Source organism: Falco peregrinus, chromosome 8, assembly GCF_023634155.1.
Source record: "Falco peregrinus isolate bFalPer1 chromosome 8, bFalPer1.pri, whole genome shotgun sequence".
NCBI lineage: Eukaryota > Metazoa > Chordata > Aves > Falconiformes > Falconidae > Falco > Falco peregrinus.
In genome coordinates this window covers 65,946,068-65,969,166 of record NC_073728.1, presented here as the reverse complement: position 1 = coordinate 65,969,166, position 23,099 = coordinate 65,946,068, and the positions used below count along the sequence as shown (strand labels likewise).

Here is a 23,099-nt window from a genome sequence, read left to right as displayed (position 1 = left end):
TGTCCATAATTCACAGCAACTAAATCCCACCTGGCTAGGTGCAAGTCCTTTGCTGCACTTCTGTTGCTTTGAAATGTGGCTGGAGGTTCCTTAACAGTGGCTACGGATGTCCATGTAAAGGAAAAAAATATCTGATAGTTGTGTTTCTAAGAATTATTTACAGGAGTATCAGGAGAGCTGGTTCATGCCTGCCTGGAAGATATTTGCAATAGTGCAGCAGCGTGATGAGGCTGCTGCAGAGGGAAGAGGCAGCTGGTGAAAAGAGAATTGCATCTCCTTGTCCTTGAACATGGAAGAGGATAAAAATTTGATTTTGGTGAGGCCCTAGACACTTTAGAACATAGACCCCTGTTTAGACCCCTGTATGATCTAAAGTGGTGAATCTGTGTTAATAGCTTGCTCTGTTCACAAAAAGCAATTAAATACTGTATCAACAATAATGGATTTTTTATTCATACATCCATGCTTTGGCATCTGTTTGGATAAGACAGCTCCACTGAGGAGGCAACGTGAACTGTTCCCTTCCCAGCTCAGAGCAGGACACTTCTTAGCGGAGAATGCCCACCCTGCCCAAGTCCCTCGCTGGGGCTGCAGCCTAGGGATGCTGCCCCACTGTCTGTGTAGGTTGGTGGGGTAACGGTCTGGCAGAAGCAAACAGAAACTTAGTGGCTTGAAATCCTGGTTGGCTCATTCAGAAACTGTCCATGAAACTGTCCTCTTCAATAAGATGCCCAGGGAGGTGGTGGTATTGCCATCCCCAGAGGGATTTAAAAACCACATAGATGCGGTGCTTAGGGACATGGTTTAGTGGTGTGCTTGACAGTGCTGGGTTAACGGTTGGACTTGGTGATCTTACAGGTCTTTTCCAGCCTAAATGATTCAATTAACTCCTTTGCTATTTTCTGGGTTTAATAGGCGGTGGGGTTTGCTGGTTGGGGGTGAGCTCTGAGTCTTGAGCCATCATTCAGCCCAAGTGCTGCTGGCTGAGCCTGTGTAATATAGATGCAGCTCTCTTGACACCAGGGAGACCTGAAGGATTGTGGTTTGGGTTTTTTTTGTTTAATAAAGAAACACTTATGAAGAATATGTCCTCCAGTCATGCCTTTGACTGCCATTTCTCAGCTTGCTGGTTGTTTTTTTCACCTGCCATAACAGCCCTAAAGCAAGCAGAAGCCTTGGCGTGCCCAGGGCTGCTTTCCCTGGGGTCATGATGGGCTCCAGTGGCCTGGGCATGACCAGCAGCTTCTGTGAACCCCCTTCAGCCCTCTTCTGCCTCAAAACCCAGCATCTGACTCGGGGTCCCCAGGCTCTGTTTGGGGTGTGGGTGGCTCTAAGCCCCTCCACCCTGAAGCCTGTCAAGGCTGAGCCCCGAGCTAGTGTGGAGTGCGAGAGGAGGGGTGAGACCTGCATCTCCCTGATGACAGGTTTTGCTTTGACCTTTATAACCATCTGGTTATTTCCCTGAAAAGGAAGCATTTGCTTTGTGTGGGAGCACAGGTGCCCTCTGAAGGGTTGTGGTCCTTCTCAGCTCTTTGAGTAGATCCCTAAATTTTTACAGCATTTCATGGGGGTTGGAGTGGGCAGCCCACTCTGCCTCACATGGGAGTTTATTATCATTAGGAAGTAAAACAAAATGCAAAAGCAATTTACCTTTGTCCTGGCCATTTGTCTGCCACTCACAAACGGCCAAACTTCATCCATGGGTGATGTGCTGGTGTTTGGATCTCCTGTAAGGAGCCAGTGCCTCGTCTGTGCAGGGCATGGGGCTTCTCTCCTGGCACAGCCCCCCATCAGAGAATCGTTTGGGTAGGAACAGACCTTGAAGATCAGATCATTGAGTCCAACCGTTAACCTGGCACTGCCAAGTCCACCATTAAACCATGTCCCTCAGTGCCACATCATCTTTTAAATCCCTCCAGGGATGGTGACGCTACCACCTCCCTGAGCAGTTGGTTCCAGTGCTAGACAAGCCTTTTGGGGAAGATTTTTTCCCTAATATCCCATCTAAACCTCCCTTGGTGCAATTTGAGGCCGTTTCCCCATTCACACACCACTGGTGTCTAATCCCTGCAACAGAAATTATTGCTGGGAAAGAGGTGCTGTGGGAGGCAGTACACACATGAGAGCAGCACAGCCCTCTCGTGCCACAGCCGGGCTTCTGCTGACCATGCTTGCCTCAGCATCACACCTGGAAATTCAAGAAATGAAAGGAAAGCTCCTGTATCAGAAGCATGATCATGGATATGGATCTGCTGACTTGTAATAGCTTCTTTTTTTTTTTTTAAGTAAAGACAGACCAGGCCTTGAATCCCTTATCTAGTTTCCATATAAACATAACAGAGGTGCTCGCTAAAGGGAAGAGCACCAAATAATCCTGCTCTGGCTCTGTGTGTGTGTGCATCCATATCTGTGTACCTGCAAGCATGTGTACACACAGTGGGAAAACATTTGTATAATTGCAAAGAATTTGAAAAAATCCTTTACTGGAGAAGTTTAGGCACGCTGGTGTTACGGGCTTTGAAGAGCTGCGCGTGGGGGACAGATTCTGCCTTGGTCCCAGGGTTGAGAGCGAGTGGTGCTGCACACATGGCCTGGGAGGGCTGGATCCTGCTGGGTCCACCATGGCAGGGTGCTGAGCCATCCCTGCACCGCCTAAGCCTCAGCTTTCAAACTGGGCATCTGATGCCCGCTGCAGTTACTGTCTTTTCCTGGATCACATCGTGTCTATTGTTCCCCTAGCTCTTGCAGAGATGTCTCACCATGGAAGAATGCATGCTGCTCCCCAGCCAAAAAAAAGCCCCACCCACCTCAGAGCTTCCAGGGAATGAAAAGCCCCATCTTCAAGGCTTTATATCATTTTTGGTGTGAAGCTGTATTATCACAGTGTTTGTCTTCAAGGATGGATGCAACTTTTGCCCAACATTGCTTATTTCCTGTCCCCATCCCCTCCTCCTGGTGCTGGCAAAGCTGGCAGATGTCACATCTCAGGAAGGGTGTTTTTTGAACCCTTGGAAAAATCTCAGCATTTTTATTAAGCACATATTTTAGTAAAATAGTTTTAAAGGAAATTTCAAAATTAGCTTTTTACCTCATTCCTATAACCTTCAGCCCATTCATTCAGAACTAACACATTGCTTAATGGGTGTTTTGGATGCTTTAGTTCACTAGAAATTCTCTTTCTGGCCTGACCTCCAAGAGCTGTGGTCGCTTTGGACCCGGTAGTGAACTGAGAAGTCTGTTATACTTTCAGCTCTATATATCTCTTTGCCATTTCATAACCTGTGCTCATGGTGTTGGATGTGATTTCCTTCACTGGTCAATTATTGAAAATGGTGTAAAAAAAAATATTACTTTAACATCTACTAGTCAAATCAACAAGAGTGCTCTGATTTGTTTCCAGCAGAGAGATGTGAACACTGAGTTGATATTTTTAAAGCTTTATGTGCAAGACATCAGTCAGTGTTGCCAAACTCTGATCTAAATTTATACATCCTGGCTCAGTCTGTTTGTTTAAAAAAAACCACAAACACAAACCCATGACCAGCATAACAAATTCAGCATCTTTTCCTTACTGCAAATTTTTTTGCATCAGATGTCATGATCTGTACAGTGCAGTTATTGTCTCTTTATCTGATCCAGTGACTAATTCAACATTATTGTTTCAATAATATTATTTCAGGCCAGGTAAAGTACTTGGGTTACCTTTGCTGATGGCACAAAAGACGGCATGTCTTTTAATGAGTCATAGCTCTATAGTGCATGCAAATAAATAACAGAATGGTGAAAAATAACCAGAGATTTTATTTTTAGCAGTCTAATGTGATGCTGGTGACACATAAGGCAGCAGCCAAAGCTGGGGGGGGAGGGGGGGAGGAGGTGGAAGGGTGGTGTGTGCCTATGGATGGGAGCTGGGGGACCCACAATGTGGCTTGGGGGCCAGGCAGGGCAAGCAGGGGCATCTCTGACTCGCATAAGGGCAAAAAAGGGCAAAATACCTCCAGTGAATTGGTCCTTGCCAGCTCCTTGTGCTTTTCGAGCCCTCTCTACTGTGGGGCGTCAGAGAGTTTTGGCTGCCCTGAGGCATGGGGTCTTGGAGAGACCTCAGAGGGGGCTGGCCAGTGCTGGAGGATGCTCCAAATCCAGCCAGGGCCCCAGCGGTGCCCATTGCCAGTGTTGGCAGCACAGCCCCACCTGGGTAAATCACACCATAGAAGCAGCTTCAGCTTTTTGTCTCTAAAAATAAATAACTGAAGGAAACAATGCCCTGCTCTTTGGTGAGGCAGCTGTAAGCGAGCGGCCGCTTGCATTCGCACATGAGTGACTCAGTGTTGTCCTTGGCAGGCTCTGTGCTTGGCGCCAGCTACTGCATCCTACCCTGTGCCACTAGTAAATGGGGCTGGGGTTCTCATCCTGCACCGCGTTGCCCTCCCTGGGGAGGAGTTTGGGTCATGGCTGTAGCTGCAGAGGGCTAACACCACTGTCAATGGGAAGAGTTTCTAATGACTTGGGGAAACAAGGAGGCGTTTTCAGTCCCTTCCTGCTCCATGTGTGTAGAGGCACTCCGAATCGTGGGTATCCAGGGGTGGCAGGTGCAGGTGGGCAATGCAGGGCATGCGCTGCTGTGAGATGCGGAGCCCTGCAGAGCCCTGCACAGGCTGCTGAAAGGTGTGCAAACACTATAGAGCCTGGAGCTCCCCTCCTATTCTGGAGACTCATAAATTATGAAAATTATACCTGCCTGAGGCTGTGTACTGATTGTATTATTAACATTTGGATGAGTGCAAGGGAAGGTGGCTGGGCGGGGAGAGCCCTCCTGGCCTTCTCTGACTTCTGTCCCTGTCTCACATGGTCCAGCCATGCTCACACCCATCGGTGTGGTTGTGGCATTTGAGCAGACCCTATCCCTGGCTGCTCAGTGTAAAGTGCAGGCTCTGCTCCTAGAAATGAGAAGCAGGACAGCAGGGAGTGGGTCTGAAATGTCGAGGGAGGCTCTGGGACATGCCTGTCAGCAAAATCCCTCTATGCAGTAGGTACCATTGACTTTGGGCTTTTTTGGGTTTGTTTTTGTTGGTTTCTTTGTTTTTGTTTTTTTAATCTCTATCCAAATTTTCACGCTAAGGGTTGAGCTTTAGCCCTGTGGAAGAAGCAGCCTGACTTCTATGCAAGTATCCCTGGTGTATTTTAGAGGTGGAGGGAAGGGGAGAATTGCTCCTACAAGTGACAGAGTAGGGTATTTTTCCTCACCAAGGACCTAGCTCTCCCCACTGCGGGTGAGTTATGGGACATTTAGATGATGTGCACCCTGACAGGCCAGGCTGTAGGGCAGAACAACTCCAGCATTGTCCTGCGTTCCTTGGCTGGAATAAATCGGTGGGGCTGGAGAGCACCCCAGCGAGGGGCCGCATGCCTTTGGGGCTCCCCTTGCTGTGGCTTTGGCTGTCAGTTGCAGGAGCTCCCCGCTGTGCTGGGAGCTTGGGGGTTCCTCTTCCCTCAGGGATGCTCTGCCCCTGCCACAGCTTTGCCACGCTGGTGCATGTTGCAGCTACCAATGGTGTGTACTGGGGTCTGCAATCCTGATCCAGGTGAGGGGTGTCTGCACCAGGTGCCGGTGTCCCTGGGGCCATCATGTCATCAGTGTTACAAGTTAGCCTGCCCAAGCTCTTGACTCCCTCAATCGCTCCTGGTATGCATAGTATCAAATAACTGATTTGGGGTACTCTCTGCTTGTATTTTTAGAATAATTGCTATAAACATTCTTCAGGATTTTTTTTTCTAAAAAAACCACAACAGCCATTTATATATTTAACAATATATATTTTTTATATATATATAATTTCTAGATCAGTACATTCATCAGTACTTGTTTTTCTTCACAAACAGAAGAACTCTTACAATAGTAGACTTTCTAAAATAAATACTATTAAAATAGAGCTTCAAAATAAATATTCTATACAAAGAAAACCTTCTGTGGTAACCTTTCAGGGTGTTTATGGGGTGGGGTGGTAACGGGAGAAGGGGGGAAACTATCAGCATGTCCAGGGTGGGAGGGGGAATACGCAGTGCTGCGAAAGGGCGAGGGCTCATCCAGGTGGGAAAGCCAGTGCTTGGGGAGCAACAGTGCGGTTTTAGTAGCAACTCCTTGTACTCAGCAGGCACTGAGACAGAGGGCACGGGGATGGTTTATTTGTCTGTTGAAGCCACTCTGCTGATGGTGAGCTCCAGCTTGGGACATAGTGTGGCATTGCCAGCGTGCCGTAAAGTCACCCCTTCTTGCTTTCTGGGCCTTTGCTTCTGTGTGTGGGCAGATGACAAACCCCCAGCAATGAACCTGCCACAGCAATTAGCAGTTCAGGGCGGTGATGCTTAAGAGCCCTGCTATCCTCCTCCAGAGCCGTGCTGTGGAGGCACACCATCTGTCCTGGGGAACCTGCCCTCACCTCTCCTTTGTGGTCCCACCCCACTGCACTGACATGGCCAGAGAGCAAACATCACACCCAAGGTTTGTGCTAATTAGCAACAGTTCCTCAGTTTGCAAGGGCGGACCCAACCTGCAGGGAAGACAGTCAGAGCTGCCATCTCCATGCCCTCGCTGTGGCTGAAGTTACATCGCACCATGCCCATGGTACATCTCAGGGGTGGCAGGAGACCCAAGTACCTTACAAGGGGATGGGGGAACGGAGGCATTAGGATGAGGGAAGAGAGGGGAATAAAGACATTACTGACTGGAGATGTACCCTCTGCCAGCCCTGTGGTGCAGCACAGAGGCTCTGCTTCAGCTGACCCCGAAGCGTCCTGAGCACTCTGCAAAGAGCTTGGTGCTTTCTTGCCATGTATTGGGCCAGGAGCTGATGGAGCAGAGTCCAGTCGCTGTGCTGGGAGGCTGAAGCGGGAGGGTTGCTCTGCTACATTTACCACTGCTCTAACACATCCACTAATGCTTTACAATCTTCCAGCATGGGATTGCCTTATACCAAAGCAGGACTTACATATTAAAAGAAACCAACAGAGAAATAGTTTACAGCTATGTACAATGAAAGTAAATCCATACAGGATTGCTTGGGTGCATGTACATGAGTGTAGATTGGCACCGTGGCGACCACTCCAGCGTTATATTTGCTTGCAAGGACCATGCGCCTAAGCCATGGGCTTTGCTATTGCAGATTTTCAGCACAGATCCCCCAGAAACAGCCAGTCAAAAAGGGAAAACAACCATAGGTGGAGGCCATTTGTACATGTATGGTCCCACAACAGAGGAGGGCAGCAGGTTAATACCTCTCCTGCTGCATTTCCTAGCCTGTTTGCATCTTAGGAAAAAAATTTCTCTTGTTAAATACAATACCTTATACATTCAACCAACAGTTCAGCTAGTTTAGGGCTGGTTTTCCTTTTATCTTTTCCCCTCCAATTTGTGCAAGATAATAAATACATCTGTGGATCCCCACCTGCTTCCTTCTTTCTGGTGTCTCCATACGGTCAACACAAGGATAAACTACAGGAACCGGTATCTGGTGACAGACGTAGTAACCCTTTTTCTATAACTAATCATATACAAGCTAGCAAATGTTATAAATATAGAAAGTTTGTTGGGCTTGTTTGTTTTTTAATTTCCCATTCAATAGATACCTACAATTAAGCTTAACTAAACCCCAAGTCATCCAGGTTAAATGAATTCTGAAAACAGAAGACACCAGAAGTCCCACCAGTATGCTCCTGCCAACCTCTACGCAGCAACTGTACCAAGCAGTTGGGATTCCTGGAAATGCTACATGAGCTCTGCCTATTGCTTATCTAATTAGAGATGACATTTCACTGTCACTGCTGTTCATTTACTGAGGAAATTTCCTTTAATTAAAAAAAAAAAAGAAAAAAAAAAAGGAAAGAAAGACTAGATCAGTTTTATGCATGCAACAAGTACCTACCTACATATTACAGTGTTGCATGTTTGGACAAATTTTTTTATGTAGCACCTTGCAGTTGTCAAGATAAAGGGGTTACTGCATCTTCAGGGAATGCAGAACCTGCCCTAGGATGAGTGCACAGACAAAGCTGATAATACTTGCTTACTGAAAACCGTAGGCACATTCTTTTTTCCCTCCCCTGGCTTTCCGTAGTGTTTGTTAACACTAAAACATTAAAAGCATTCTCGACATTTTAAAAGACACATTTTACTACAGAGGAGGCAAAAGTCAAACAGCAGCAATAGAGATGGGGGAACAGGCTGGACTTCAAGCAAAACCCATTCATCCCCAAGATAAAAAAAAATTTAAATCTTAATATTCAATGAGCAAAGAAGAGCTTGTTCCAGGAGAGGAGGTACTGGATTCATATCCCTATAAAAATACACCTATGTGTATCATACACTTAGTTTTTTTGTGACTTCTTAACAGAGCTTAAGAGGTTTAGAGAAACAAATGCTGAACATCTTCACTTTATGGCATGAGTTAAGATTCCCTTTGCCCCAGCGCTGGACGAGCAAGCATACGTGTTGGGGAAAGGGGATTCGACCAACATCCTTCTGGAGTGGGTTTGTACTGTTGATGCAAAATTAATATTCCTTTGAGTGAAACCTGATGCTAAGGGTCAGCTTACAGACAGAAAGACATAATGTTGATACAACTGCCTGAACACATCCTGCTGCTATTCTTCCTGGGGAGGGAGCAACCCTGCTACCATCTTGCTTTAAACAGACAGTCCAAATCAACATGGCCAGGTGGGTTCAAAGAAAGCAGTATGCCTAGATGTTAAAAGACCCTTAAATATACGAACTGTGTCTTTACTTCTGGTTCAAAATCTTTGAGGGACACAGAAAGCTTTTGAGAAACAGGTACTTTGCATGCAACTGGCCCTTCTAATGGTGTGCAGGTGGGGAAGGAAGGCAGAGGGAGTTAGCCCATCACTCAACAGGCTGCTGGTAGCAAATCAGTTTGGGAGGAAAGCGAAAATAAGAGGCCCACCCTGAATATGAATCCAATGCAGCTTTTTTCGGCTGGGAACAGGTATTGCTTGTGCGGCCGTGCCTGCCAAGCAAGCAGTTAATGGTTCTTGTGGCGTGCAGGCATGGCGAGCAGCCATCCGTCCAAACCAGGAGTTTTTAAGCAGCTGTACTTCATAATATAGATAGGTTTTCAGCCTTCACACTACATTATTAAGATTCCTCCTTTGGCCCCATCTATTTAAATTGTGACCAGTTCCAAAACCCTGAATATCCCAAAGTGCTTCAGTTTGTGGAAATAGTTGCTTCTGCTTTCTCTAAAGGCCAAAGGCTAATATTATCCTCAGAACACAGGTTATTAAAAAGAGCCAACGCCACCCCACTCTGTGGAGCATCCTCCCAAACTATCAAAAGGGCTTTTCTGGCCTGCTTCCTTTGCTCTCTGGCAATGCCTTGCAAATGACACTGTTTGTGTTTTTGCATCTGCATCCGGGCCGGCTCACTTGGTCGTAGCATCTCTGGGACAGCTTGACGCAGCCAGTGGCTGGCAGGTAGCAGAGCAAGCAAGGGAACACCAGGGAGAGGGCACTCATGAAAGACCAGCGGGCACAGCAGTTTGAGTGGGAGCAGGAACAGGGGTGGTCAGCACATGTGCCCTCGTCGTCCTCGTTGGTGCAGTGGTAGAATATGCCCTTGACGAGACACATGCAGGTGGAGTAGTTGACCAGGTTCTGTGCTGAGCACAGGCACTCTTGGTTGCACACCCAGCACGAAGGCAGAGTCCGGGGCAGCGCGCACTCCTTACACTTGCATTTCCCACAGGCTTCGCACAGTAGAAAGTGCTTGTCCAGTTCCTGAGACACAGGTCCCTTCAGGTCCAGGGGTTTGCAGTTAATCACCTTGGGCTGAATGCGAACTGCTTGGGGGGAGGACTGCTCTGCCACTGGTGCTGGGGCCATGTGGTCCAAGAGCCTTTGGTCTGAAGATGTGCTGCTGCTGCTGCTGATGGAGCTGGGGCGCCCACTAAATGAAATCCAGGGGTGGGTGACATCCTGCTCACAGCGCTGCAGGTGCTGGTTGGTCAAGACAAGTTCATGGGAGCCTTGGGGACGCTTCTGGTCTGCCAGCTGGGAAGCGGTGGGGTTGTCGGTGTAATCATTCTCTATGTGAGTTGTCTTCATTTGGTCAATTGGCAGGATGGTGAGCGGATGCTGTAGCCGCCCATAGGGGATCCGACTGTCCAGCAAGGGCTGGACCATCACAGAGTTGGGGACAATGGTGATGTTGTGGGGAATCCGGGGCTCCATTGATAAAGCAGTCTGATTACTGGTGAAAAATCTGTTCTTAAGTATCCTGGGGGAAGGAAAGGAGAAAGAAAAGGGATGGGAGAGAGAAAGAGCACATTGTTATTGAGTTACCCTGCAACCCCAGCCCAAACAGGGCTCTTTACCAAGGCTGGTTATTATGCAGAAGATCTTAAAAGGTAAACGTGTGTCTGAGGGAGTCAGAGCACTTGCCCAGGTATAAAGTGTGTCATTCCTCCTTCGCTAATGTGTTCCTCTCCCTAAACTTGGCCATATCTAGCTCCCCTGGTCCTGGGAAGGCCACCATTATTACTGCAGGCTCCCAGAGTGCTCATTCCTCATTTTTACTAAGGGAAAGCACATCTTAGAGTTAGTGGTGTCTATTCACATCTACTTCTGTCAGCAAACTGCCTGAAACAACTCGTCTAAGGTTTGGGGTCTTTCCTCAGTTGACCCTGATCCCTAAAAAAACCTGATGCAAAACTGGCTTGCCAGGAGCGTTGGCCTGGTACAAAGATGCTTTGGAGCGTGGGACTGAGCACTTGCCCTTGCTAACCCAGAATCTGCTTGTGGGAGGGTGGTTTGGCTTCGTCAAGGAAGTGTCCCATCTCTACTGGTTTCAAAGGCTGCTCTGAGCCCTTCTGAGGTGGAGGTTCTTGCTCAGCAGCTTGTCTGGTTGCAAATCAAGGTGGGAGTGAATGGGCACAGCTCACGGGGAGAGCACTCACACAGGTCAGACTCAATATGTCACCTCGGGCAGGTACTTAGGCACTCTCTTCAAAACACTAAGTGGACTAATATTTAGCTTAAGTGCTGTTTACCAGCTATACTAGCTAAGCCATCTATTGCCACAGTTTCTAATTTCATTGAAAGAGTGCAATTTATCCTGGAGACGATCCAAAGATTCAGCAGCGGCATAGGACAAGAAACCACAGGAAGTAACTAAACTTAAATCAAAGAACGGAAATTACTTGGTTCAAATTTAGAAAGTGCACATTGTTTTCTAGTAGATGTGCCATTTCCTCACGGGGTGACCTTTATTCATAAATAATATAATGTTGGAGATCAGTTTAAAGAAGTGGTGAGTAAAACTTCAGAGCAAGTTGCAGGAGGGGAAAAGCTTCTGGTACCAACAAAGAGGAAATAGCGAACAGCTTAAGGCATTGCCAGTTGTTTGAGTTCAGACAAACAAATTAACCTTTTCCAACAGAAGATTTTGATGTTACAGCAGTCTGAAAAAAAAGTCAGGAAAAAACCTGTACCAACTACAAGCAAATCACACACAAGGAGGGGAAGAGAGAGAGAGAGAGAGTGTCTGTGTGTGTGTCTGTGTGTGTCTGTGCGTGTGTGAATTTATGTACTTCTGCAACAGCACACACATACCACACCCCTCCTAAATTTACCACAATGCTACAAAAACTGGAGCATGAACTAATTATACATTTTTGGAAGCGGAAAGGGAAGTGCATTCTTACCCACTGAAAAATGTTACTGGAGTCCACTATTCTATTTGTAAATTGTTGCTTTGATAGCTTACTTGGCATTTGAGGGGCTGAAAATCTGCCAGTTCTCCTGAGATCAATAGGAGAGAGGCCTGATGCTGGACGGGTGCCAGAGCAGCAACATGCAGTCAGTACGGCACATGCCGCCTCTGGATGCTGGCACTGCATCCTGCCTGCCAGGCTCCTTTTGTCCACTGCACAAGATGAGCAGGAAGAAGTGCTTTATCTAGCAGTAATGATGATTATTGTAATGCAGACCTTATGCTGTTTCTCTTCATTAATTAAAACTCTCTGCTGGCTCTTAGCCATTCATTGGATTTTTTTTATGTCATTATTCATAGCTCATTGACATCCTGACTCGAGAAACAAGAGACTTTTTAAAGCACCTATTCCTATTTACTTTATGTAAAAAATAAAAAGAAGCAATGATTCTGACAACTACGGGGCACGCAGAGGGAAAAAACCCCTCGATTTCCTCTTGTACCTCAGAATCCAGTGTCATGATTGATATAAAGAGTACTCGTTGCAAGACAGAGTTTAGCAAAATAGTTCTGTATCAGCCAGGTGTTATGTTTGCAGGAAGAATTTGATTTCATAGGGTTTTTTTGGCATTTGTTATGTTTTTTAAGGAGAGAGATGCAGCTGTTTTGGCTGCCAAGTGTAAGTGCAGCAGATCTGATATTAGATGGAAGGTAGCTGAAGGAAATGGTGGCACGCTGAACAACGTTCCAAGCCTATCTGCTCCTTCATGTCACTGGCAGTACTGTCTTCACTGACTCTTCATAACTGTTAATCTCTAGCATGGGGCTGTATTCTGGCCTGAACTCACTCCCACTTGTTATCAAGTCTCTGCAGTTTGATCTATTCACAGTAGGTTTAGAGGGGATCTGTGGATCATTATCTATTTTAAGGTGCACTGTGTGCCAGCATGTGTGTGGAGGAGAGCTGTTTAGCCCTTAGGCAGCATCCACCACCTCTGTCAATGCAGACAGGCTGATCTGATGCTGATTTCCCCATACGTGGCATCTCTGACCCAGGGTGGCATGTCGAGGGTGTTCTGCATCGCTGGTGGCACTGCACCAGGATCCCCTTGCCCTGGCACTCCTGGGGACAGGAGCAGCACACAGGAGTTGGCATTTAGGCTTTACATTAACTCGATACTTGCACAGTCTGCAATAGACCAGAGCGAGCAATGACATCACATGGAAGTTATGTCATCAGATTAATCTGGAGAAGTATAGTCACGGCTACTCTTAAAACACCCAAACCCCTGGTACAAAGACATGGCCATATGCTGGTAGATGTTAAAGATGGCTTAACTGAGATAATGCTAATCAGGATTTCTGAGTTAATTATTACAGAAAGGAGATGAACCCTGGACTACACACCACACTTTAGGATAGTTAATACTGAAAATGGTTCATCATCTTTTTTCATTATAATACTGTTTCAAATTGTCCTTCTAACAGGCAAACTATTTCTGCAGAGCAAGGGGAATGGAAGCCCTGACATGGCAAACTCAAAGACACTGCAGATATTTGGGCATATACATGGATAAAAGTTCTCAGTGAGGACAAGACCCAGCTCTCCTAATTCCCAGACTCTGGACGCAATGTCTCTCTTGCTGAAGATCACCTTTAAACCACGATAGATATATAACCTACTGGTTTTTGGTGCTGCTGCTTCACGTGGTCCTTCAACTTCTCACTGCCTTCTCACTCCTGAGCAGAGGGTTTCCTCAGTTAGCTGCTCTCACCTTTCAAGCTACTTTTAAGAGGTACACATTTCCAGTACTTATGGAATTTTCAAAGGACTCTAACTATGTTGCTGTTGCTGGCCTTGTCACCAGAAGTTTCAGCAGTGCAGTAAGATTGCTGATGACAGATCCAGGTCAAACAAAGATGTTTGTGTGCTGAACTAGAGAGTGAGCTGGGTGGCATTCATCCTGTGAGGAGGCTCTCTTCCACTGGGATCTTCCCAGATGACAAAAATGATGGTATTTTATGGAGTGGTTGCTTCAGGTTTTTTTGTCTGTGTGCTTACACTGGCACATGCTTTGAATGCATCTCTCCCTGAGCTGTTTCTGCTTTAAGCATTATGTCCGCATCCCACAAAAAGAAAGATTTCAGCAAAAGGTATTAGGTAGCTGTGTACACAGACAGCACTCCATCTCTCATGGCAAAGAGGAATCTAGTCAAGTTGTCAGGTTAAGGACTTGCCCTGGATCAGAAGCAAAGTCAAGAAGTCAGACTGCTCCTGTGAAGTCTTGTAGGCTGAGGCATGCCTGCCTGGGTACATGCATGGATCCTGGTAACTTCCCTGGAAGATGCTTCAAGACATCATAACCTGACCTTTTTTGGTTGATGTGTTCCCCAGGATGGGTTAAAATTGCAGCTGCAACCAGCCAGAACCATTTGAGGATGACTGGAGCAATACAAGCATGTCATCCTTTGAAATGCAGTCAGTTTGCAGGCAGATGCAAGGATACCTCGTGATTGTTTACAGGAGTATGTGGTGAGATGTCTGCTCAGCAGCAGGAAAGCTCATTCCTACTGCAGAAGCAGGACACCATGCCCTTCTTCACCTCCTTACCAGGAACCCACCATGCACACAGAGTGCTTGTCAGCAAAGATAGTGTTGCCTTGAGCAGCAACATTAGTATCTTATAAACTGCAGATTCCATCCCAGGCACATCCCCAAGAAAAATTAATGCTTGGGGAGACCTGGCAGAACTTAAGACGTTGAAAAAGGGTAAGAGCTGAAGGAGTGTAACCTTGGGGCCCTTGCATTGGCTCTGAAGGCTCACACATGTGAGCAAGGTGGGGTTCAGAGTGGTCAACCGTGTCTTGGAGTTGCTAGTGTTGGCTCAAATATTGAAGCGACATAATTCAGCATATGGCACATTGAACTGGCCACTGTGTGTCTGAAGCAGCCCCGGGTAGAAGTGGTGGCAAATGCGAGCCACTTTTGTTGGGGGAGAAGGCAAGAAAGAATAAACTGAGCTGTCCATCTCCCCCTTTCTATCCCCTCATCACTTTTAACTAGAGTTCCTGTGGCAGCCACCCTGGCTAATCGAGAAGAGGATGGTTACTAGAGGTGAGCTGCAAATGCAACGCCCCTTATAAAGAATGTATCTGCTCATAGGGCTCATCTGCTGCAATAAGAAAGGACTGAAGTTTGTGATGCCAGTGTCGTGAACAGATCTTCTTATTCTCGCAGTTGGGTACTGCCTGCAGATATTGAATTAATTGCTCAAATTGAACAGATTTAATGTAACAAGACATGTCATTTAAAGAAAATTGTAGATTAAAAAAAAATCAAAGAAGAGATAATGTAGAATAGGAGGTTTAAGATACTTAAGCACCATAATTTTGCAAAATCTACAAAACTTTATGCAGTGCCTTTATTGCCCACTGCCCTAATCCAGTCTGACTGCAAATTGCATTTTAGTTGAGAAAAAATGCCACACAGACCACTTGTAAACAAAACTAGTTAATCTCTGATCGATCATCAGTAATTACAGACATATTATAGCATTATCATAGGCACAAATTCACTGGTTGCAATTGTACAGGCAATTTTCTGAAAGCAGACAACAGGAAGAAAAATTAATGAGTATGTTCTTACATCAGGATTTTTTCATTCTTTAGAGGTAGGTGAAACAATGACATTCTTTTCAAAGCAGACATGTCCACAAACTCCCATGTAGAGAAAATTTATTTTCCCCTGTGCCATCCTGGGACTGTTTGGTTGCTCACCACATAAAATTTTAGAGTCAAAATATAATTCCTTCCAAGGGAGTAAAGTTGGATTCAAAAGTCAGGTACATAAATGTGCTGCAGTGCTTGTTTCATGTCTTCATTAAGATATTGCCAATTTAAAATTAATATTGTACTGGATAATTACAAGTCCTAAAGTTGTAGGAAACCAACTGTTTAAAATGTTTTGGTATTATTTCAGATTCAAAAGTTTTGTAAGATTCTTTAGTCATGAAATTAAAACAAAAGCGATCTTATGTTTTTATAGGATTTTGGACTTGCCTACATAATTTTATAGAAAGCTACATCCTCGTAGGCAATTCCATGAGAAAATTACATAAAACCCCAGGAAAGCTCATTCTCATTAAGGTCTTCAGAACAATTTTTGAAGCAATAAGGTTCTAGTATCTTTATTTTCAAAGTGGAGTTGGATAACTTGTCATCCAGTTACTGAAAAACAAAATGGATCTTGACTTAAATCTCTACTGAGTGCAGAAATATAAAATGTTTATAACTGCCTCAGTTACCTATTAGTTAATAACTTTAGTAAGTTTTGTCACCTTTAACACATTCTAGATGTATGCAGTAACAAAAGAATAATAAGTCCAGATTTAAGTCCAGATTTAAGTCCAGATTTAAGTCCAGAAACGGGTCCTATGTGGAAGCAATCCTGCAAAACCCAGCTCTGGGAAGTGCTGGCATGACTCCCAGTGCCCATAGTCCCAGCAAAGTGCACAGAAAAATGGGAAAATGTGCTCCTGTGACCCACATCCTGTCCACCCAGCACCAGGTACAAGATACCAAAGTTTTGCCCAACCCGTTTATAAAAGATGCAGAAAATTTCGACGTGAGATGCTGACATGCAAATATCTGGACTTAGCCTTAAATGCTGTAGAAAATAAAAGCCCTAAAAATGCTGCTTGGCATGTGTTTGCTTATAGAGAGACCACCAGTATGGTCAGAGAAGTAATGTAGCCCCCAATAACTCTTTCTATCCTTTGCAAGCTGCATGTACCAGAGCAGGGGTCACTTTATTATCTTCTAATGAATTATGCCTTAATGATACCTCATGAGTAGCCTGTCCCTTCTGTTGTGTCTGAACAACACCAGTGTCAGGGAAGAGCCGCTTGCCTCCAAAAATGGAGATTTGTCCTGGGACTGCTGTTGCTGGATTGTCCTGTGTATATTCTGTCACATTGTTGGTGGCCCGTTTCTTGAGCCTGGACCTGTGCCCTATAATGTGAGGGAGCTGCTGAACGTGCAGGCGGTGCAGTGCTGCCTATTGCTGTGGCCATGGATGTGAGCTCTAGGACATCTATAGTGGTTATAATGCTACTAGATGGATGGAGAGTAATGGTATGGGGAAAGGGTTGCCTTCTGCCTTCTCACCATAAGCAGGGTAAAGCAAACTTGAGTTTTCAGTAAGTATTTTTGATCAGAGGTTTCCAAGAATTTTCCAAGTATTGAAGCATCACAAGCTTTTGTGAAGAAAGGATACAAAAATTACTGTGGAGAGATGAAAGGCCAAGCCCTGACTGCTGCCTGTGGGAGACAAGACTGGAGCTGTGGTAAGGCCTGGAGTTTTGTCATGGGTCAGTGATGGTGAGGGGTACACACCAGAGACCTCTGAATCTTGTTACCTAACAGCTGGATCACACCTCCTCTTGGTTAGTATGATACTAGACCTGATATTATTCATGCAAAAACTGAATTACAGTCTCTGAAAGAGATATGACAATCACCTCCATTAAGATTAACATATGGGTAGTAACAGTTACCGTAAACGTACTGCAGAAATTCTCTCTTTTTCTTTGCTGTATTGGACAGATGGATTTCTGAAACAATAGGGCAACAGGAAGAGAACAAAAATCAGTAGAGTCTTTACAGATAAGTCTGAATACAAAAAAAATATCATAATAGAAAACAATATACTTTGAAGTAGTATACTGTCAAGGGAAGGCACATATTTCAAGGCCTGTGCAAGTCAACACTGTGCAGAATCAATGGTAACCAGTGCAAAATTCTTCTGATTTGTCACTGCTTTTAGAACAGTAATGACTATTATTTCTCCTATGGTGGCTTGGTTGCACAGTCCAGAAAACCTTATCTAGAAAGTGTTGATCACAGCTGCATCCTGTGCTTCAGGGATGTGCACAAACCCTGCCTTGCTGGCTCTGGCATGGCAATGGAGGCCAGGACCCACCAGCAATTTAAAGCAACCCCCTACAGACATTTGGAAAAGAGGGAAATATGCAGGACATGCATTGACAACAAAGCCAGGGTAACTGGTCTAAGAGCTATCCTTGCTATCCAGAAGTACTTGCAAAGGGACGATCTATAGGGCTTCACAGAGTATATGCACTAAGTGGGGCAGCTGGGGCAGGCATGGCAGAGCAGGGACCTGGGACTTGGCAGGGTGCTGTTGGGCCAGGTTCACTCCCACCAGAGCAAACGGGAGGGATCAATAAAGAGTCGCTTTCCTGAGTCCCAGCAGAGGAGGAGCTGTGATAAAGGAACAAATTCTGCCTCTGCCTTTGTTTGGAATTAAGGACATCCTCTTGTCCAGACCTCCCAGCAGTGACAAGGGACACGCTGCTACTGATGGAAGACAAAAAGTTCAACAAAAGCTTTTAAAGAGGGAAGACAACACTTAGTTAAAGGCAACCTTTCAGTAAGCACATGTTTTTAATCTGTGATTAAGAATAATATATAATGTTGGAGTTCATTAAGACTGAACTAGTCTGTCTGAATTTTGAGTCAAGCTGTAAATGCTTTAAAAAGGAAAAAAAAGCAGCTCTTTTCCATAAAGTGTGTATTAATATTAACAAAATATTTATATTAACTCTTTTTCTTTGCCTCTTTAGCAGCCTTATCTAGCTAAGGACAGCTAGAATTTCCTCTACCAGTAATAAGGAAAAAAAAAAAAAAAAAGGCTTATTGGGGAAACCTGCCATTTTTAAAATGAGACACTAAATTCTTGTCAGAGCATAAAAATGCAGAAGCTGGGAAATGAGACCTGTAGACTTCCAAGAAACTGTCTCTGACCAGTTGAAGTCTGTTCCTATGGTGCAAGTGAATAAAGCACATTTTAGCCCACTAATGTTCAGATCTCTAGGGACTGCAATTTCTTAGTCAAGGCTTTTTATTGGATAAGAACATTTATTTTAAGGTCAGAAAAGTAAGCTCAGATATGTCCTATTAAGCTAATGGTACTAAATTATAAACATACTAGAAGGATATTATATTTTCTTAAGGAAATACATTGCATTGCATTTAAAAAGAATAAAAACCAATCAGTACTCGAGCAACTGTTTGCCTATAACAAGGCAGTTTTGAGTACCGGGCTGAATTTGGAAAATAGTACAGTAATACGATTAAAGGCATAAAATACATTAATATTTGAAAAGTTGTCAGAACTGTGAATTAATTATTGCTGTGGTGTTGCAAGGGTTGTGAGTTTTATTTCACTGAAGTCTGACAAGATGATTGGGGGGTGTGTGCAGGGAGGGGATTGCTTTTTGAGATGTTGCATTTCCCACTATGATTTGGGAATAAGTCACAATTCCATGAAAACAGCTTTTGTTTTGCTGTTTCAGGAGGAGAACAAATAATTTCTCCCTTGCCCATACTTCATGGAGAATTTCAAAAGGACTGCAGTATTCAGAAATAGTCATTTTAATTTTATAATACCAATATAAAGTCCCTTCTAGCAACAGAAAACACAGTAGCCCATGGAAAATGGAACATCAATGAGACATCCCCAGTGGGGTTCCAATAACTGAGAACAACCCTTCCTCCTACTATCATTCATTTTTATATGGAGAAGGGGGAAGCCAGTCATCAGGATCATTGTGATTCCACGCACAAATTGTAGCTTTATTCTTTCCCCCAAAATAAAAGAGATGGGAAGTCTTAGCACTGGGAAAGCTGGGTTTGTCTTTTACTAGTTAAACACCAATTCCTGAGCTGATTTTTGACATACTGTACCCCTTAGCATGGTATGGAAGAAAGGTAGCAGCTGAAGAAGTTTTAAAGAATCTAGAACATCCCTTTTCTACTTCGGATAAGTCAGGGATGCTTTTCCTTTTCTCTTTCCTTCTCTCCTTCACCCTTTAAGGAAAAACTTGGGGCTATAAAAGATTTAAAAATCAAGAAATCAGACCCTCGGTCACTGGAAGAAAAAAAGTGAAGTCTTTTCCTCCTGTGATTAATGCTGATATTAATTTGCACTGCCGTTCCCAAGGTCTGCATTTTCAGTCCTGCTTTCCTTTAAGACCTCTGTGCCTTTTATATGCCCATTTCTGTTTTTTCCATTCCCCTTCTGATAATGAATTTTCAGAACATGTCATCTCTAGGCTTGTCTTTCTCCTGTGACGCCAGGACTGGTACCAGAAAATAAAATCCTGGCTTATCTTTACTACACAGTTGGTAGAGAAGAGCAGCCAAGACAGGTTTTTTCCTCCATATACAATATATTTCATACACCTTAATGAAATTATTTTAGGCACACAATGTTATTACTTTTATTACTTATCTAACCTTTAAAATATATAAGCTATCCAGATTTAAAACGAGTGTACAGAAAGACAATGAACAGAACAATGATGGAATAAGGCACTGAGGCCAAAAAAAAAGGACAGTTGTATGAAATAAAATGCTAAAGAGCAAAGGTCATGCAGAAAAGATCTGACACACCAGTGCCTGATCTCTGAAGTGTCCTATTATGGAGACAGCTCAGAACTACTTGACACTAACAAGACAGAGGGATTTGGAAATGAGAGGAAATACGTATGATCAGTTTTCATATTCCAAATCAAGAAATATCCAATTCTTATTTGTCAGCCCAGGTGACCATATATTTATGCCTATTTTCTGGGTAAGGAAAAAGCAATGAAGGACAGGACAACCCATCAACAGAAAAAAGAGCTTTATTCTCCTATAAAAGCCCTGCAAATAAACCCGACACAAGTATGGTGAAATCTGCCTGCCATATATGTACACCAAATGCAGATGTTGATGAAAGAACACAGAAGAGAGGCATAAATAAGAAACGCAGGAACACAAATACAAATTTCTGCAAGAAGGGATGCAGTCTCCCTTGGGTTGTGAAGCACCAGGCAGCTATCTACTATATAAAATTACAGATAATTGCCGGTAGAGTAGTCATAGCCAGAAACATGCTTATGACTAGTGATCTTCAAGGGACTAGACGAATGCATTTAGAAAAAGCACAAGGCTTTTCCTCGGGGAGCAGGCTTTATTTTTTTTTCTACTAAAAAATAATTGACATTTGCTCAGAAACAGAGCTCTCGTACTTACTTTAAATAACTCAGCTAAGACCATCTCTCCATAGGCGAGTTAATCCTAAAACCGAGGCGGACGAGGGGGGCCGGGGCCGGACCCGGGAGAATCCTGGCAGCGGTGGCTAAGCTGCGGGAAGCGAGCTGCGAGCGCGGCGCTGTCAGCGGCGGCCGCGATGCTGCAACCGCCGCTGCCTGGGAAAATGGCTATTTTATGAATGGGAGGGCAGCGACTCCTCCTGCGCACGCGCGGCAGCCCGACTCTATGAATGGGTGGGCACCGAGTCGCCACCGCGCATGCTCGGCTGCATTTATGAATGGGGGCTGGAGAGGAGCGTGTTGCGAGCTGCAGAGGAAGGTTATGGCTCGCGTTTCTGTGTGTGGTTTGTTTTTTTTTTTTAAAAAAAAAAATTTTTTTTTTTTTTTAAATGCATGGAGGGCAGGCGGCAGTCGTGCATGCACCTTGCCCCCTGCCCGGGGCTGGAGGTAACGGCGGCCACCGCCGTGGAGGGAACAGGGGTAGGGGGAACCGCTGAGCCCCCTTCCCCACCGGGCCCTGGCCCCTCTACGTGGGGCCCTTAGCGAGGAGCAGCCGCTGGGGTGCCCCCAGCCCCCTCGGGGAGGGGGTCGAAGTGCAGCGCTTTTCGCCGGAGTGGGGGTGTCTCGCTGTCCGGTTGCGGACTCGGCTGTGGGCGGCGAGGGGGGGGGGGCGCGTTTGGCTGGGGGGGCTGGCCGGGCCCCGAGCCTGGGCCGTGGGGTGAGCACTTATTCGTGATCTTGCCTTTAGCGTTCGGCTTCATTTTCCTGTGGTTAGAGCTGCGGCTCGTTCCTTGCGCTGCAGCAGCAGCGTCACACGCGTGTCTCCACTGTGCGCTAAGCTTACGCGTTTTTCTGGCAATACCTATACGAAAATGCACGCAAAAACCTTGGCTGTGCTTGCATGTTGTATAAGCAACCTGTAGACTTATTTTATGGCTCATCTCTTGCGAAGTTAGGTTAGAGCTGGGCAGGTTACACAAAACTGCTAAGAGCAAGAAGATTGTCCTACTTAAGGGAACTGGGGCAATTTATGTGCTGTTCTCAGCTTTGCTATTTTTCCCATGTTTTAAGCTTTTGCAAGTCCTGTTGGAGTTAATCACGTGTGCTCTGCAGGCACTGTGAGGCAGGCTCTCAGGGCCAGGTTTACAAATGATCTTTAGCAAGCAGCTGCTGTTCTGTTCCGTGTTGAGCTCTCCTGAAAACCTTGCCCTAACTGCATGCTGAGAGCCCCGAAATGTCCTTATGTGCTTCAGTTCCCATTCAGCAAATGGAGAATCTCAGCTGGCGCAGAGGCAGCTGTGGGCTGGTGCTCTGTGCACACTGCCCTCTGGGATCCTCAGAGGCAGGCTGCTTTACGCTGAAAATGCATTAAGAATAACGATGTATTTTTAATATGTGTGGAGTCATCTTCAGAGTCCAAACCAAGGCTCTTCTGTTTCCTGCCATATTTATAGCACATACATTTAAAAGCTTGCATGGCACTAAAAAAAAAAAAGCCTGCTAATTATTTATTTAATACTAATATGAACATTGTATGTTATTGCAGATACACCCCACAAAAAAGATTCCTCTCTCAAGGAGTGTGTGCCCTAAGACTGATTGTTTAGTTACATGTGTTAGTCTCTGAGGGCAGCAACCTTTCCAAGCAGGACCAGTGTTCATGGGTGATGGGCAAATGCAATTTAACAAGGAAAGGACAGAAGAAGGAGACTCTCTAAAGAACAGCTTATCTAAGTGGCATGTAAAATGTTTCTAGACTTCACATATACCACACAGATGCTTGCTTTTGAGAATAAATAGAATATGGTTGTTAAAATGTTGATTTATTATTGTTTGTGTTTGTTACAATAAAATACTGCTTGAAGGACAAGCAAGCATGGAAATTCTATGTCTATGACTTTGAAAATTGGCACATAAATGGATAATGGAAGAAAATGCACTTTAAAAAAAGCTTATATAGAGGGAAAAATAAAAAAAATAACATCTCCCTGTAGTTAGCGATTGTAACCAGCTCAAAACTGATAGACTCCAATGTCTGAGCAAAAAAAATCTGCTCTGGTCCCATCATTTTACAACACTTGCATATGCATAAATCATGAACATTGTTTTGGGTTCTGCAGTGTTATAGCACACTTGCAGTTGTGAGAGTCAAGTATCTCCGAATTAAAGGCTTTTATGTATGAATGCTGAGTTCTATATTTCAGGGCCACGTATAGAAGGGCACGTATACTGCTGGGGTATACTGAGAAGTCCTTTGTTGCAGT

At 44.9% G+C, this 23,099-nt stretch overlaps 1 protein-coding gene across 2 annotated transcripts; it reads right to left on the bottom strand.

Annotated features, from left to right (window-relative positions):
• Positions 1-5,810: 5,810 nt before the first annotated feature.
• SPRY4 (sprouty RTK signaling antagonist 4) lies at positions 5,811-20,980 on the bottom strand. Of its 2 annotated transcripts, XM_055812937.1 has the most exons (3): positions 20,816-20,980; positions 17,275-17,331; positions 5,811-10,285 (listed from the first exon to the last, which is right to left on the bottom strand). In XM_055812937.1, the coding sequence occupies exon 3, from the start codon at positions 10,237-10,239 to the stop codon at positions 9,340-9,342; it is 900 nt and encodes a 299-aa protein (XP_055668912.1). In that variant the 5' UTR covers positions 10,240-10,285; positions 17,275-17,331; positions 20,816-20,980; the 3' UTR covers positions 5,811-9,339. The 2 variants fall into 2 exon arrangements, with proteins under 2 accessions (XP_055668912.1, XP_027637111.1); XM_027781310.2 differs by lacking the exon at positions 17,275-17,331.
• Positions 20,981-23,099: the final 2,119 nt, after the last annotated feature.